General features: G+C 45.7%; 1 protein-coding gene across 2 annotated transcripts in view; it reads left to right on the top strand.

The window, feature by feature from the left end:
- The window catches only part of LOC135933330 (ubiquitin-conjugating enzyme E2 E2-like), a 61254-nt gene extending 48512 nt beyond the window's left edge, over nucleotides 1–12742 (top strand). For both annotated transcript variants that reach the window (XM_065471482.1, XM_065471481.1), the window contains 2 exons: nucleotides 5466–5613; nucleotides 12017–12742. In XM_065471482.1, the coding sequence (XP_065327554.1) occupies nucleotides 5466–5613; nucleotides 12017–12114 (246 nt within the window). In that variant the 3' untranslated portion in view covers nucleotides 12115–12742. The remainder of the gene's footprint in view (nucleotides 1–5465; nucleotides 5614–12016) is intronic.
- Nucleotides 12743–15940: the final 3198 nt, after the last annotated feature.

Here is a 15940-nt window from a genome sequence, read left to right as displayed (position 1 = left end):
AAGTCATTGTATGAAGTCAAATGTGAGGCTGCCTGTCTAAATACAAAGGCGTGACCTAAAATGGGTCACACAGCAGCAGGACAATAGTGCCAAGAAACCCTACAGCAGAATCAAGGTTTCACAACAGGATCTAAAGAGAGCTGTGCATAGACCAACAGCTGTGAACTGAAGCAAACTGAAACCATGCTGGAAAGAATAGATGGACCCATGGTGCAGGAAGTCTAGTCGTTATTGTTTCTGCACAGTTTTGTCTGTAGCAGAGCTCCAAGTGTAGCTCCCTCTGTCATGAGCCACACTGGGTGCTGAGCCGTCTGGGATGTTCTCAACGAGCACTCGACCAACAGTTCAGTGACAGGTTGGTGAAAGTGTAGCTGGTCATGGGTGCGCTGTGTCACAGTGGTTTAAGCATCAGGGACATAGTGTTGTTTTTGTAACCAAGCATCTGATCTCTAATCTCAAACCCACTTCTCACTCTGGTTCTGTGTCCTTCCTCACACCATCAGGAGTGGATCTAACGTTTGAAGCAGCCACACAGCTGTGAAATGATATTCTCTGCGGGTCGGGTTCCCTTAAACTCTGCAGCAGGGCTCAGTCTTTATCGCCAACTTTTGTGGTGGAAACCCGGCTTTACAGTTTGTGCAGCCTCTGAGACGGCCACAAGATGTGCTGCTTTTCCCCCACCGTGTGTGTCCTACTGCTGTAAAACTGCTGTAGGACTTTGTGCGTTCATGCAGGCTGAGGAGGAGACGCACCATCAGAGACCGAGCCCTCAGAAACAGGCAAAACCCTGGAACAGAGATCTAAACTTTTTGCAGCATTTGCCTGTTCAAATCAAACACTGCCAGTTTGTATCAAAGCAATGAGGTGCTTCTGATCGCCTTGTCTTGTCCTCATATGCATGCCCTGGCATTCAGCTGCATTCGGCCACCCTCCAGTAGAGTCTAGGAATACTCACTAAGTAATATTTAACTGCTATTTATGTGCTTAAACGATAAGGCAAAGGACAAACAGGAAACTATCTGTGCCATATTTAATGCTTTACAGTGGGTCGTTTAGTGTCTGTGCACATGTGCCACTGACAGGAGCGGCCCAAAACTGTGTGTTAGGAAATATGCATATTCAACTACATATTCACAGCATGTTTTTAGCAAACTTTTGCTAAAGGTGTACTGACATGTATCAAACTCGCATGAACATTCACAGGAACGTCATATTTTTAATAGAATTTCACAAATCTGTGAAAAATGTGTTGAGCTTGTTTGTTTTGATTTTCTTTCATCTACTTTGTGTTACAAGGCCATTACAGACCACCATGATAAGTAACAAAGTCTGTTTACTTTGTTACAAGTTCTGAATTCTTGCTCTTTAATTTCCTTGTTGTTGGGTCTATATCTCTGACTTGTTCCAGTATGTAAAAATCTGCATCCTCAACACTGAGCCGCTTACAGACATGTGCTCTATGCAGACAGAACAGGGAGGAAGGGTCAGTGACTTTAATCAGCTGCTTAAATCTGATATTTTCAGCTGCTCTTCTTGGCATACTGTCGTTTACAATAAAGTAGGCTGCTGCATTTGCAGTATCAATATCTTAGTCATGAGGAGCAGCACTGGAGAAAGTACCTGTAGTGTTGCACAGTGCAGGTGAGCTGTATGTGCACTGTGCAAGGACAGCACGGCGTCACATGGTAGAAATGATTGGTGGCGTTCCCGCCTTTGTGGAAACATGTGGTTCGCAGTCACTGCTGGTGTATACAGCTGCAGTTGCCCAAACATGTGTCGATGATTAGTTCAGCTCAGTGCTGGCTGTGATAACATGGATAGACTTTATATAAACTATCTCTCATATTTCTGCATGTCTCATATGATTATGTGAAATAGAAAGTCACGAGTGTGAGGGACACTGCAGTGGTGAAGGTAAGACCAGCGTGGGAATCATTCAAATCATCCCGAACCTCGCCTACCAGGAGTCATCTGTGAAACACTGTTTCACAGTTTGTGTAATCAGAGTTTGATGCTCCATCTGTCCAGTGTGTATCACTTTTTGTTTTGTGGTTTTGAAATTTACAGCAGCTCAAAGTTGTTGGGAATCATGTGACCAGGCCTCGATATATGATCTCCTGTTCAGTGTCAGACATGACTCCCAAAGAGAAGGTGAGCCTGTGTGGTTCCTCACCAGCTCAAAGTGCCCTCACACAGAGCCCATCCTAACTTGGATCTCCTCCTCCTGCTCAGGGTTAGTGTCCAAGGATATTATGCGTGCAGACTGGAGGAGCCAGGGATCAAACACCACCTGAGCTACAGCCACCCTTTGTTACATGCACAACAAGAGGGACTCATACACGGGCTAATGTACATTCAAACATAAAAAACGCATACACTGCAGCTCCCTTACCTCACGTTGATCATCTGACTGTTCTGCTGAAGCCAGCTTACAGGCTCGGAGGAAGATGAGAGCCACCAAGGACTGCATCAGTGTGCAGCCACAGGAGGCTTCAGTGTGTACAGGGCTGCTTTGAGTGCACACAGTGGAGCGTTTCAAAGAGACGGCAGACCTAGAGGAATATTCGTGATGGGATTTATAAACAAATGCACCGATTTGCTAAATCTGTCAGGCTGCATTCCAGAAATAAACCTCGGCTAACAGGAGGTCGGCTTCTTGCTGAGGATTTGTGACGCTGCATTCAGAGCTGGTGACACTGAAGCAAAGAACAACCTAAAAACAGTTGTCCAATGAATACACCAAGGACATGAGGCATTTGTGGCAAAGACTTTAGGCACTGAACAGTGGACATGTTTGAGGTTGCAAACAACTATCACTGCCTCCAGCCTGCCAGCTATTGGATGTGGCTGCAGACAGCATGAGGAGGGTTTCTGCAACATGGGTCCAGATCACATCCCAGGCTGCGTGCCAACAGACTGTGAAGAACAGCTGACAGATATCTTCATGGACCCTCAGCCAAAGCAGAGTGCCGCCTGAACACCTCCTCCTGAGTCGTGAAGCGCAGCTGCTGTAACATGAAATGCTTTGAGAGGCTTCACATCAGCTCATGCTTCCCAACCAAGCTGGGCCCGCTGCTGTTCACGTACAGAACAAACCATTCAGCCGAGGTTTCCACCCTGTTTCTCTCTGACTCACGTAGAGACACAAGAAGGCTTCAGCCAGAATCCTGCTCACTGATTTCAGCTCAGCGTCCAGCATGACATGTTCCCTGAAATATGTCGTGGCTGCTGGGCTCGGAGCCTGACACGTGCACTCGGGATAGATAATGTTGCTAAAACACACAGAGCCCCTTCTGCTCACATTACTGACATGTGACATCACCAGTCACGTCACACACAGGTGTTGGTCTTACAGCCAACCACAACGAGTCCGCTTCCAGGAAAGAGAAGGAGCAGCTGACAGCCTGACACTATAACCGACTGACTATATCTGCAGCTCTCTGGCAGAAAGGATTCACGGCACAAGTTCTCGGGAGTTCAGACAGACGAGCTAACCGACCTCTCCGTCACCTGGCTGATGGAGGTGGACCTCCCGTCCCAGCTATGAGCATATTTTACAGAAGTGCCACTGAAAATAATCTCACCTACTGTATCTCTTCCTGGTTTGGAAACAGCACCGCAGATGACAAACACAGACTGACAGGACAGCGAGAGCTGCTGAGACAGTCGGGGCCTCGACATCTGCACTGAGAGTCAGCCCTCACATAGCTTGGTCACACTCATCACACCAAGGAGCACTCAAATGCCTGATAGCTTTTTCCCCACAGCACTCAGACTGCTTAGCCAGAGCATGTGTAATGATAATATTTCAAGTTTTTTAACTCTCATGCTGTTTAAGATAATACAATGTATATTTATAGTCTATCAATGAAGTCCTCTTAGATGTTTCCAACATTGTATGTGGCGCTGCACCACTGCTGACGGTGAAACAGTGACAGATAAATGAATCTGTTTATCTTCAGCTGGTGTTTCCTTCATAATAAGAGGAGGGTTTGTTTCTCTGAACGGAGGAAGGGTGACGTGAACAAGGGCAAGCTACAGCTCATCAGCCTCATTTCTAAAGACGCACAGAGGTCAAAGGTCACTCCTTAATGATGCAGTGCTCTTTGTGCTGAGCTATGGAATCTCTTTACTTCAGTGTTGATGCAGGCAGACCCACACAGGCAGGATATGAAGAGCGCTGTCAGGCTGTGCTGGTCGTTTAATCTAACTGACAAGTGTTTCATTGATTTAACTTGTCATGTCCTAAATGTCAGGAGGCACGTGCTAACAGACGGAGCCGCAGAACAACAGTACAAGTCTGTTATCATAGGCCTGTTTTATTGGGCCTGTTATGTTGTTAGTTATTCTGAAGGGAACAGAAATAGTGGCAGAAATGAGCTTTCTGTGAAGAGTGGCCGTCCTCTCCCTTAGAGTCAGGCTGAGGAGTTCAGAGTTAGATCTGCTACTCCTCAAAAAGAACCAGCTGAGGTGGTCTCCTCCTGGGTTAGGTGGAGAACGGCACAATGTGCCACGCTTTTTGTTTTTCAGATGTTAAGTTGTCATATTTTAATAAAACATGAGCATCTTTTGTAGTAATGTGTTTTCATATCATATTTAACATCAGTTTAAGTTTGTTGTTTCGTTTTCTTCATTGTGTCTTTGGAAGTTACTGTAATGCATCATGCAAGGTGCCACACAGTTAAGCAGTATTTATATGAATCATTATAACAGTGGGATTTGATATTGTCCATTGAACAGTCCTTAAATTTAACTTGCTATCTGACTGTTTCTCAGTTTTAGACTAGTCGGGCAGTCGGATAAAATTAGCTGCAAGGAACACCTACAGTTAGGAGGAGGGAGGGTTCAGTACAATTTCAGCCTCCACTCTGACTCCTGGGTCGATATCTGCTCAACAAGTGTCACCATCAGGTAGTAATAACACACACATGACTGCTAATTCAGCACCATGCTTCCCCTGTAAGTACCTGCGGTCATGTGATCAGAGAGTCATGTGATCAAATATACAGCATGTTAACAAGTTAGACTTGAAGTGATGGGATCATTATGTTTGCTCTCTGTTTCCCCACCTGGTTAGAAACCAGCAGCTCTCCTGGAAACACTGAGATGTGATGTGTTATTACACTACTAAAGTAGCTCTTTCTGATCAGTGTGATATCTGTGATAGCACCAAGATATCACACTGATGCATCCCATAATGTCCTAATGTGATGTTTCATTGTACTGAACAGTCTTTCAGCTGAACATGTCAGTAGACTCCGAGTACCATCGAGTTTTTGCCCTGACTCGAGTCCACCACAGTCCTAAAATATAAAAAACACTTGTTTGTTTGATCACCTTACATGTTGTTGATAATTAAACGAAACCTAACATAAGCCTTTTTTAAAACGTCTCATTGGCTCAGAGGTCAGGATGAAGTACGAGAGCGATGCAGCATCAAATGAAACTGTTTCTTAACCAATCAGGTGACGTTCCGTACGAGGATCTACCACTGCAACATCAACAGTCAGGGCGTGATCTGTCTGGACATCCTGAAGGACAACTGGAGTCCTGCCCTCACCATCTCCAAGGTCCTACTGTCCATCTGCTCCCTGCTCACTGACTGCAACCCAGGTGAGAGCCTCACACACACACACTCACACAGAGATGCTGTCAAGTAGTAATTTAGCTGTGACAGGCTGACTGACCTGCATAAATCATGTACTTTACTGTGAGGCTGAAGTTGTGTTTGCAGCAGCATCCCAAGAGAACAGACAGGCAGTGTAGTGATGAAAACAATGATTGTGTGTGTGTGTGTGTGTGTAACACTGTCCATCACAAAAGTGTCTCTTTTATATAAATGTTGTGCTCTGGCTCCATCACAGCAGCACAGGTACAGAGGTCCACGGTGTTTTTTGTTTGTTTCAGATGTGCTCTGCTCTGCATGTTAACACGCTGTCCTCTAGTAGCCTTCCTGTTTCTGAGACTGTTTGTGGGTCAGCTATTTTGAGCTATAACTACCTCTTGTGCTGTTGGTCACAGGTATACCTGGCTAATAAGAAGCTCTTTTCAGCTGCTCCCGTATTAAAGTGTGAGCCTGGGATTCCAAACTCCCTTTAATTCGTTCAACATTTAACCAAGACTGTCTGGAAAAACTCTGGAAACAGCTCACAGCAAAAAGGCCATTTGTGCCAGTCTGACCCCGATTACTGTAAAGACAACAGGGACCTGTTAAACCTCAGCAGTTGGTGTGTGTTGGTAATGAACAGAATAAAGATTCTCAGTTTTTAAAATCATTTTTTTATCTCTACATTATCAGCACTTTGAGATTTAAAGTGAGTTAACTCAGAAATGTGCTGGACCATGAAAGGTAGGTCAGGGCCAGAGGATGACTAGGGATGGGTATCGTTTAGGTTTTATCCGATACCGGTGCCAAACCAGTACTTTTGAAACGGTGCCAGTGCTTAAACGGTGCTCGAACCAGTGCTTAAAAAATGGAGAACACAAACTTTGTCCAAAAACCTCTCATGTTCAGCTGTTTTTTTTGTAAAAAGATAACAATGTTAGCCTTTTCTGCAGCTATAGGGCATATATGGTATCACTCTTGGATGGAAGCAGTGCTTAAACAATGGAAAAAACACAAACTTTGTCCAAAAACCTCTCATGTTTAGCTGTTTTCCACTTTTTCTTTGGTCATTTTAGCCTTTTTGGCCAGGGTGAAGGGAGTATCTGCCATCAAACAAGAAGACAGCCGCATGTAACTACGACTGTGTTTGCTAGTTCACCTTGCATGCATTAATGTAATAACGTGGTTAGCCTACTCAACGTAAATTACACAGGAACAACATTAACGCAGAGAAGAACGGCTGCTGCTGCCATCATCATCTGTCATCATTTCTGCTACACTGGCAGGGCTAGGGGCCAGGACTCTCCTCTTCGGGTTCTTGGGGGATGTTGCTAACTCCGGGTCCGATAACAGGCACCACACCCGCAGTAGATGTGCTCGGTGTGAGGTCTCGCAGCAAGCTATCAAATACGGTGCATTTCTCGGCTTTTAAAAAAACGCTATGCGTCGCCAGGTGTCTCATCAGATTCGAGGTGTTACCTCCTTTGCACAGTATCACCTTAAAGCACTTGTTGCAGGCTGCTGAGTTTGCATCATTTGCTGTGAAGTACAGCCAGACTTTTGACCGCTTCGCCTTGGCCATTTTTAATCTGTAGCTCTGCTCTAAAAGAACGTACGTACCTGGGCCCGCCTACTATCCTTGGAAAGGTAAAATGATTGGCTAGAAAGTGTATGACATCTCAAGAAAAATAAAGCACCAAAATGTGCACTGCTTTTCGGTCTGGTTACTACCGTCTATGTCAGATACCGGTACCCATCCCTAAGGATGACTGATGGTTTTAGACGCGAACAGCAGGAAATGAAATGGTTACAGATCAGAGAGTGGAAGGGAACTCTGGTGATAGCTCGGTCCTCTCTGCAGGGACTGCTCTGTGAGAAACGCAGCAGTGGAGATGAAGATGAGAGAAGCTTTTTCTCCCCTCCTCCTCAGCGCGCTCACATGAATTGAGACGGTTCCTTTTAAGTGTGATGCAGAAGAGGTTTAATCGAGATCACGTCTCTGGCAGAAAAGGGGAAAGACTCCTCCCTGTTACCCACGCACTCCCTCTTCCTCTTTCTGCCTCTTGCCTCATCAGAATCGACCCACTCACAACACGCCTCAGTAAGCGATCAAGTTTTGAAAATCTGAGTCTCAGGTGTAGCCCTCATAAACTGAGAGAGAGAGATCTGTACTTTAGAGATTTTATATCTGATAACTTGGAGTAAAGCCATGTGCCAGCTCAAAGCTGTATCAGCTCATGTCTTGGCAGAAATCCACATTTAAACCACCTTAACCTGCTTATTTTACAGAACTCCAGTCTGTGAGTGAAATCAGGTGTCAGACTGACAAAGGTTTGCTTTTCTACTTCACGGTTGGTGCTTATTAACAAAACCCAACAATGCAGATTTCAGGGTGGACTCTGTTGTGTGCGTGCATGCATGTGTGTCTGTCTGTCTGTGTGTGCGTGTCTGTCTGTCTGTGTGTGCGTGTCTGTCTGTCTGTGTGTGCGTGCGTGTCTGTGTGTGCGTGCGTGTCTGTGTGTGCGTGCGTGTCTGTCTGTCTGTGTGTGCGTGTCTGTCTGTCTGTGTTTGCGTGCGTGTCTGTCTGTGTGTGCATGTCTGTGTGTCTGTGTGTGCGTGCATGTCTGTCTGTCTGTGTGTGCGTGCGTGCGTGTCTGTGTGTGTGTGTGTGTCTGTCTGTCTGTGTTTGCGTGCGTGTCTGTCTGTGTGTGCATGTCTGTGTGTCTGTGTGTGCGTGCATGTCTGTCTGTCTGTGTGTGCGTGCGTGCGTGTCTGTGTGTGTGTGTGTGTCTGTCTGTCTGTGCGTGCATGTCTGTCTGTCTGTCTGTGCGTGTCTGTCTGTGTGTGCGTGTCTGTCTGTGTGTGCGTGCGTGTCTGTCTGTGTGTGCGTGCGTGTCTGTGTGTGCGTGCGTGTCTGTCTGTCTGTGTGTGCGTGCGTGTCTGTCTGTGTGTGCATGTCTGTCTGTCTGTGTGTGCGTGTGTGCGTGTCTGTCTGTGTGTGTGTGTGTGTGTCTGTCTGTCTGTGCGTGCATGTCTGTCTGTCTGTGTGTGCGTGCGTGTCTGTCTGTCTGTGTGTGCGTGTCTGTCTGTGTGTGCGTGTCTGTCTGTGTGTGCGTGCGTGCGTGTCTGTCTGTGTGTGCGTGCGTGTCTGTCTGTCTGTGTGTGCGTGCGTGTCTGTCTGTGTGTGCGTGTCTGTCTGTGTGTGCGTGCGTGTCTGTGTGTGCGTGCGTGTCTGTCTGTCTGTGTGTGCGTGCGTGTCTGTCTGTCTGTCTGTGTGTGCGTGCGTGTCTGTCTGTCTGTGTGTGTGTGCGTGTCTGTCTGTGTGTGCGTGCGTGTCTGTGTGTGCGTGCGTGTCTGTCTGTCTGTGTGTGCGTGCGTGTCTGTCTGTCTGTGTGTGTGTGCGTGTCTGTCTGTGTGTGCGTGCATGTCTGTCTGTCTGTGTGTGCGTGCGTGTCTGTCTGTCTGTGTGTGTGTGCGTGTCTGTCTGTGTGTGCGTGCGTGTCTGTGTGTGCGTGCGTGTCTGTCTGTCTGTGTGTGCGTGCGTGTCTGTCTGTCTGTGTGTGCGTGTCTGTCTGTGTGTGTGTGCGTGTCTGTCTGTGTGTGCGTGTCTGTCTGTCTGTGTGTGCGTGCGTGTCTGTCTGTGTGTGCGTGTCTGTCTGTCTGTGTGTGCGTGCGTGTCTGTCTGTCTGTGTGTGCGTGTCTGTCTGTGTGTGCGTGCGTGTCTGTGTGTGCGTGCGTGTCTGTCTGTCTGTGTGTGCGTGCGTGTCTGTGTGTGCGTGCGTGTCTGTCTGTCTGTGTGTGCGTGCATGTCTGTCTGTCTGTGTGTGCGTGCGTGTCTGTCTGTCTGTGTGTGCGTCTGTCTGTGTGTGCGTGTCTGTCTGTGTGTACGTGCGTGTCTGTCTGTCTGTGTGTGCGTGCATGTCTGTCTGTCTGTGTGTGCGTGTCTGTCTGTCTGTGTGTACGTGCGCGTCTGTCTGTCTGTGTGTGCGTGCGTGTCTGTCTGTCTGTGTGTGCGTGTCTGTCTGTCTGTGCGTGCGTGTCTGTGTGTGCGTGCGTGTCTGTCTGTGTGTGCGTGCGTGTCTGTGTGTGCGTGCGTGTCTGTCTGTCTGTGTGTGCGTGTCTGTCTGTCTGTGTGTGCGTGTCTGTCTGTGTGTGCGTGCGTGCGTGTCTGTCTGTCTGTGTGTGCGTGCGTGTCTGTCTGTCTCTCTGTGTGTGCGTGTCTGTCTGTCTGTGCGTGCGTGTCTGTCTGTGCGTGCGTGTCTGTGTGTGCGTGCGTGTCTGTCTGTCTGTGTGTGAGTGTGTGTCTGTGTGTGCGTGCGTGTCTGTCTGTCTGTGTGTGAGTGTGTGTCTGTGTGTGCGTGTCTGTCTGTCTGTGTGTGAGTGTGTGTCTGTGTGTGCGTGCGTGTCTGTCTGTCTGTGTGTGAGTGTGTGTCTGTGTGTGCGTGCGTGTCTGTCTGTCTGTGTGTGAGTGTGTGTCTGTGTGTGCGTGTCTGTCTGTCTGTGTGTGAGTGTGTGTGTGTGTGATAGACATGAGATCACAGTGAAAACTGTGCACACTGTCCATGGTCCTGAAAGTGTAATTTCAGTACTTTAGTCTAATTTGAATGTGTTTGCAGAGATCAGAAGAAAAGCATCTTCAACCATTCGAAACATTCAAATAAAAATGGCTGCTATTAAAATTCCCTGTGCCTGGATGATCATCAGTGTCGGGTCCAGAGTCAGGGTCACCATTCTTCTCTTCTCTTACATACTGCCACGCTTCGACCTTCGCTGGGCGTCTTCAGTTCATTCCAAATGCACATCAATCATCTTCATTATAGGTGCCGACGGGGGCATGACTGTAGCTCTGATTGTAGGGTTGGTTTTGATCCAGTGTCACGTTCCATGGATATAAGATGTAAGCATGGTCATCATCAACAGATCTGGATCATTTGGAGCACAAGGAAGATACTGTGGACTGACCTACGAGCCCATCTCTGTACTCCACCCCACAGTTCTTGAAAATGTCTGCTATTCTGGAAAACAAAGGCATTATGGACAGACCCCACATATTTTGCCTCAGCGTGGATTCTATAAGGTCTTGTTTTCCACATAAACACACAAATGTCCCATTCTTTTCCTCCATGCAGCAGTAACTACCGCCATGTCGGTTGGGTTGCTTTTTTTGTCATTCATTATCAGTACAATTAGCAGTGAACTGTGGCTCAGTTTGCTTGGTTCATTTGAATCTTTTCCTCCTTCTATTTTGAGAAATGCAAAAATCTCAGGTGCACAGTCTTGTTGCTCCACTGTCTTTGTAAATACCAGCGGTTAGTAACTAACACGTCGCTAAGTCTGGCACTAAACCTGTTAAACCTCTCCATCACTGTGTGCAAAGCGGCTCCTGGTTTGGTGTTCAGCCGGCCTGTCCAGAGACGTTGTGAATATGAGCAGAGTGCTTGTGAGGGCTGAATGAGTTCTTCTCTGCTCTGTCACTTTGCTGAGAGAGTAACCAGCAACACAATCAACAGTCATGGATGTGCCGTTTATCAAAAGATAGGTAGGCACAGGACTTACAGCTGGAGGCCGCCATGATCACAGCTCATTTACTGTGCTGTTGCATCAGATCACGTGATACAAGCTTGACATCAGACTTCAGGAAAGACTGAGCTCCACATGTTTGAGTTACCAGTGCTTGTAATAACATTTCTCTGCCTTCCAATGAGCCGAGGTTTTTGATGAGGCTGTGGTACCACAGGCCAGGTAATCAGATCTTACACAGCACCTTATGTCTGTTTGTGTAAACATGTCCTAATAAATGTATACCACTCACACAGATGACCCATCTGTGCCCCAGCAATATCTCGCTTCCACCAGAGAGTCTGACGTTTACAGTAAAGCAGCTGACTGATACAGGCTTTTTAAGACCAGTGCTAATATCTGGTGATTCAACCCTCTGTATTTCTGTTAGAATGTTCCAGTTTATTTTGACTTACCTGACCGTCCAAAGACCTTCCACAGATCTGTTGGACCTATTCAGGATGTCCTAACACACAGCGCATGAAACGTTTTTGCATGCAGCACACTAACAATGTGACAGGAGGAAGTGTTACCTAAACAGTTGTGGTGTAATTCCCGTCTGAAGGTTTTCAAAAAGAAATTTTGGCTGAGACCTGGTCAGAGCCCTTCCCCCACACTGAATAAATACACGATACCAAGGCAGCTGACCAACCGCTCATCAGACTGTCACATATAGTTTTGCTTTTGCACAGCTGTCCTGACGATGTGCCTAAAGCCTGGCTGTGCAGTCTTTTACATTATGAGTTTCATTTAGACTGTGAGAAACGTCACACCTGCCATATCAGAGCTGCTGTCAACATGTGACAGCCAACACGTGGTTAAACATGTCTGCCGTTTGTTCTTGTATTCCAGCTGACCCTCTGGTTGGAAGCATCGCCACACAGTACCTGACCAACAGAGCTGAGCACGACAGGATAGCCAAACAGTGGACCAAGCGCTACGCTACATAGAGCAGCTCCACTTCTAAAGGACCCCAGCTCCTACCCCAACCAACACACACACACACACACACCTCCTCTCTTCTGGAATCTATGGAAGCACACCCGCCCCTGTCATCCACCCTGCCCCGACCCCCGAGATACGAACTGTTATTTGTTCCATGCTGACTTGAAAAGCTTCTTTTTTATACAAAGAGTCTATTGGGATTGTATTTTCCAATACACTGAATGTTGATATGGTCATGAAAAGCTTTAATACTGTTATTGTTCTGTTGATGTTGTTGTTCTTATTGTTGTGGCATTGTTTATAACATTGTTGCCACCCGTGTCATTCTCTTTATCTAAAAGCGTGCGTGACGAGTTCCTCCCGTTTCATGTGATGTAAAAATGTTCATACTGAGTGAGTGCATTTCATTTTGTTTGTGTTTTTTCCAGCTCATGGTCAATATTAGTGCATGGCATCAGGATATGTGTTCATGTAGTGGACATGTAGTCCCGGTATTTCTGTTCAGGCAGAACTGTGGCATGGAGTGAGCCCATCATCATGTATGACAATAGTGCTTAGTTTGCTGTACACTTAATGCCTTGTGAGAACATACATACTCATCGAATACTCAATAAAACACTGGCTGTCATGTGACACAGCTTCTCTCAGTCTGTTGTTTTAATTCAGCACTGCATGATGTCAGTGCGTGCTCATCGCTGTGACCACTTCCTGTCAGAAATGAGCTGTCAGAGGCTCACCGCAGAGACTGAATGATTAGAAGGTGAGAGGTTATTCCCCTCTGGGTCAGACACGATTGTTAATGTGGCATCTGATGCAGTGTTTTCACAGTCACTTTCTAGTAACGTGAATTCATTCTACTCGGTCACGCAGTACAGACTCGTTTGTTCCCGAGTCAGTCACAGCTGTACACTTATGTAACAGTGTGTCTTACTTCCTCTTTGTGCTGTTAGACAAAAAACAGAGTTCGACAACACAAAGCGTCGTGACTGAGAGTGTACGTTCAGCCTTTATGGCAAGGACCTGCGTCCCTCAGTGCTGCTGGTCACTGATGTTCGAGCCGTTTGCTTTCAGAATCAAGTGAAGGAGGGGCAGTACCTCCTTACCCTGAACTGTGACTGCAGGCGTTCATCACCAACAAATTAACTCCAGAGCAAACAGCACGGCTAAATACTTAAAGTGGAACGTCCTCCTCTAAGTTTGTGGAGACGCGGTTTACTTTTCAAACGTTAACAATAAAATAATCCTGCATGCTGACACATTTACTTTTAGACTGTAGTCCAGGGTGAGCTTTCTTTTCTTATTGTTCCCAGTGACATGTTTGGAAGATGCTCCGACCACCACATGTCGGGTCAGTGACGTCTGGGCTCCCTCTTCAGTCCTCCTCTAACACTCAGCTGACTCGAGATGAAAACAATGGACTTCCTCATGTATTTGTCATAATTCAGAATTAAAAGCAAAACAAATCTTTAGTAGTACGTCAGACTGTTGCACTTTTATTATTTGCAATGTTGACCTGTTTGTCACGGCACTATTTTACTTCATTTTATTCTTACTTCCTTGTGTCCTCGAAATGTGTTGATAAAGACTTTAAAGTCCTCTCAGAGAGCTCCTATCCTGACAGTAGGTTCTAGCTTGATTAGTTCTAAAATCATATTTTCTCAGTCTGCAGCTGTGAGCACAAATCCTGAAAAGGTTTTAAACACTACTTAACCACCTTTGAGGTTCATAGCTGCTCTCAAATCATCAAATCATCTCTGCAAGATATTTTCAGCCCTTTGTTTACACTTTCCACGCGTGTCCTATGTAGTCTAAGGAGCTTGGAAGAAAAAGTGTCCGGACTTCTTTAAGTTTCTTGAAGACGTTTCACCTCTCATCCGAGAAGCTTCTTCAGTTCTAGGGTCAAATGGTGGAGAGTCCCAGATTTAAGCTCTGTGGGAATGTCCATTCCCTTCAATGTGCACGGCACAGCCCAGGAATGACAAACAGTTATCCTTTGTGTCTTCCCTGGTGAACTTGATGTTTTTATCCACGGCGTTAATAAGAAGTGGAACCACAGTGAAGGATTCCACTTCTTGTGTTTTAATTTTGACCCAGGTGTCGTCTACATATCTGTACCAGTGGCTGGGTACTCTCCCTTTAAAAGAGCCAAGAGCCTTTCTTTCCACTTCCTCCATGTAAAGGTTCGTTACAATCGGTGACACCGGGGAGCCCATGGCACGTCCATGCTTGCGTCTGTAGAATCCCTCGTTGTATTTGAAATATGTGGAGGTGAGGCAGAGGTCTAACAGTGTGCAGGTGACGTTGTGATTAATGCTGAGGTCTTAGGGGTAGACGTTATGGGCCAGGTGTTATCATGAAAGTACTGTGGAAGTGAAAGCTCTACCTGGATTTAAACAAGGACATGAAAAGCTGAATGGGGCTTGCACAGCTAGAGGTCTGAGTGTGACTGCCCCCCTGCTATCAGTGGAATGCTTTTGTGTTTCCATGGTTTGCATAGACGCTACAGAGCATGGCTCAAAGTGATGGAGTGTTCTCCTTTTGTTTCACAGCTGCCAGGCAATAAAACCTTCTAGTCCAAATCCATCCTTTAACTATCAAACATCCCTCATCTGTCTCCACAGCTATGAAATGTGAGATGTTTTAAAATCTCAGATAAAGATAATAACTTACAGAGAACACAACAAGATATTTATGTGCAGATCAGATCAAGATATTCAACAACAGCATGTGTGCACAAGTAAACCATCCAAGGTGTGCTCTCAGTGTCAGGGGAACAACGGAGAATAGCCCCACCAAGGCTGGAGACGGAGCATATGGGAGAAGGATGCAACACATAACAGCAAAGCTCATTGGCTAACAGAGCTGAGAGGAGACCACAGCAGCCTCCCTGAGCAGGCTCCAGCAACCGTCACAGTGACATCCAAGAACAGGTCTCCAGCATGAGGAGTTGGACAGCATCTTGTGAAACATGCATATCAAAGAAGAACCTTTCATGTGCAGTGAAGATATTTACCTGTGGACACCTTTAAAATGAGGACTGATTTACTGTGATTCACTGTTGGAATTTGTGATTCCAGCATTTTGTGATTTGTATCTGCAGCAGTTCCCACGATGCCTTTTTATAGGCCAAGTACAATAAAAACTAGAAAAATTTGCATTTCCTGCGAAAATGCAGTGTGGATGCTGGAACGCTGAAGCTGTCTGCTGAAACTAGCTGAAAAAGCTAAAAAGTTGCAGAAATTGTAAAAACTTTGCAGAAGCAAAGGAACTTTGCTAAAATGTAGTAACTTAGCAGAACTGTAATATCTTAGAGGAAACATAATACTTGGCAGAAATCTCATAAAAAAGCAGAAAAAGTACGATTTAGCAGAAATGCTGTATTTAGCACAAATCTCATAAAAAAGCAGAAAAAAGTACGATTTAGCAGAAATGCTGTATTTAGCACAAATCTCATAAAATAGCAGAAAAAGTGTGATTTAGCAGAAATGCTGTATTTAGCACAAATCTCATAAAATAGCAGAATAGTGTGATTTAGCAGAAATGCTGTATTTACCACAAATCTCATAAAATAGCAGAAAAAGTATGATTTAGCAGAAATGCTGTATTTACCACAAATCTCATAAAAAAGCAGAAAAAGTACGATTTAGCAGAAATGCTGTATTTAGCACAAATCTCATAAAAAAGCAGAAAAAGTATGATTTAGCAGAAATGCTGTATTTAGCACAAATCTCATAAAAAAGCAGAAAAAGTATGATTTAGCAGAAATGCTGTATTTGGCACAAATCTCATAAAATAGCAGAAAACGTATGATTTAGCAGAAATGCTGTATTT

Source organism: Pelmatolapia mariae, linkage group LG22 (assembly GCF_036321145.2).
Source record: "Pelmatolapia mariae isolate MD_Pm_ZW linkage group LG22, Pm_UMD_F_2, whole genome shotgun sequence".
NCBI classification, from domain to species: Eukaryota; Metazoa; Chordata; class Actinopteri; order Cichliformes; family Cichlidae; genus Pelmatolapia; species Pelmatolapia mariae.
The sequence above is the reverse complement of the archived record's forward strand: the minus strand, read 5'-3'. Positions and strand labels throughout refer to the sequence as shown.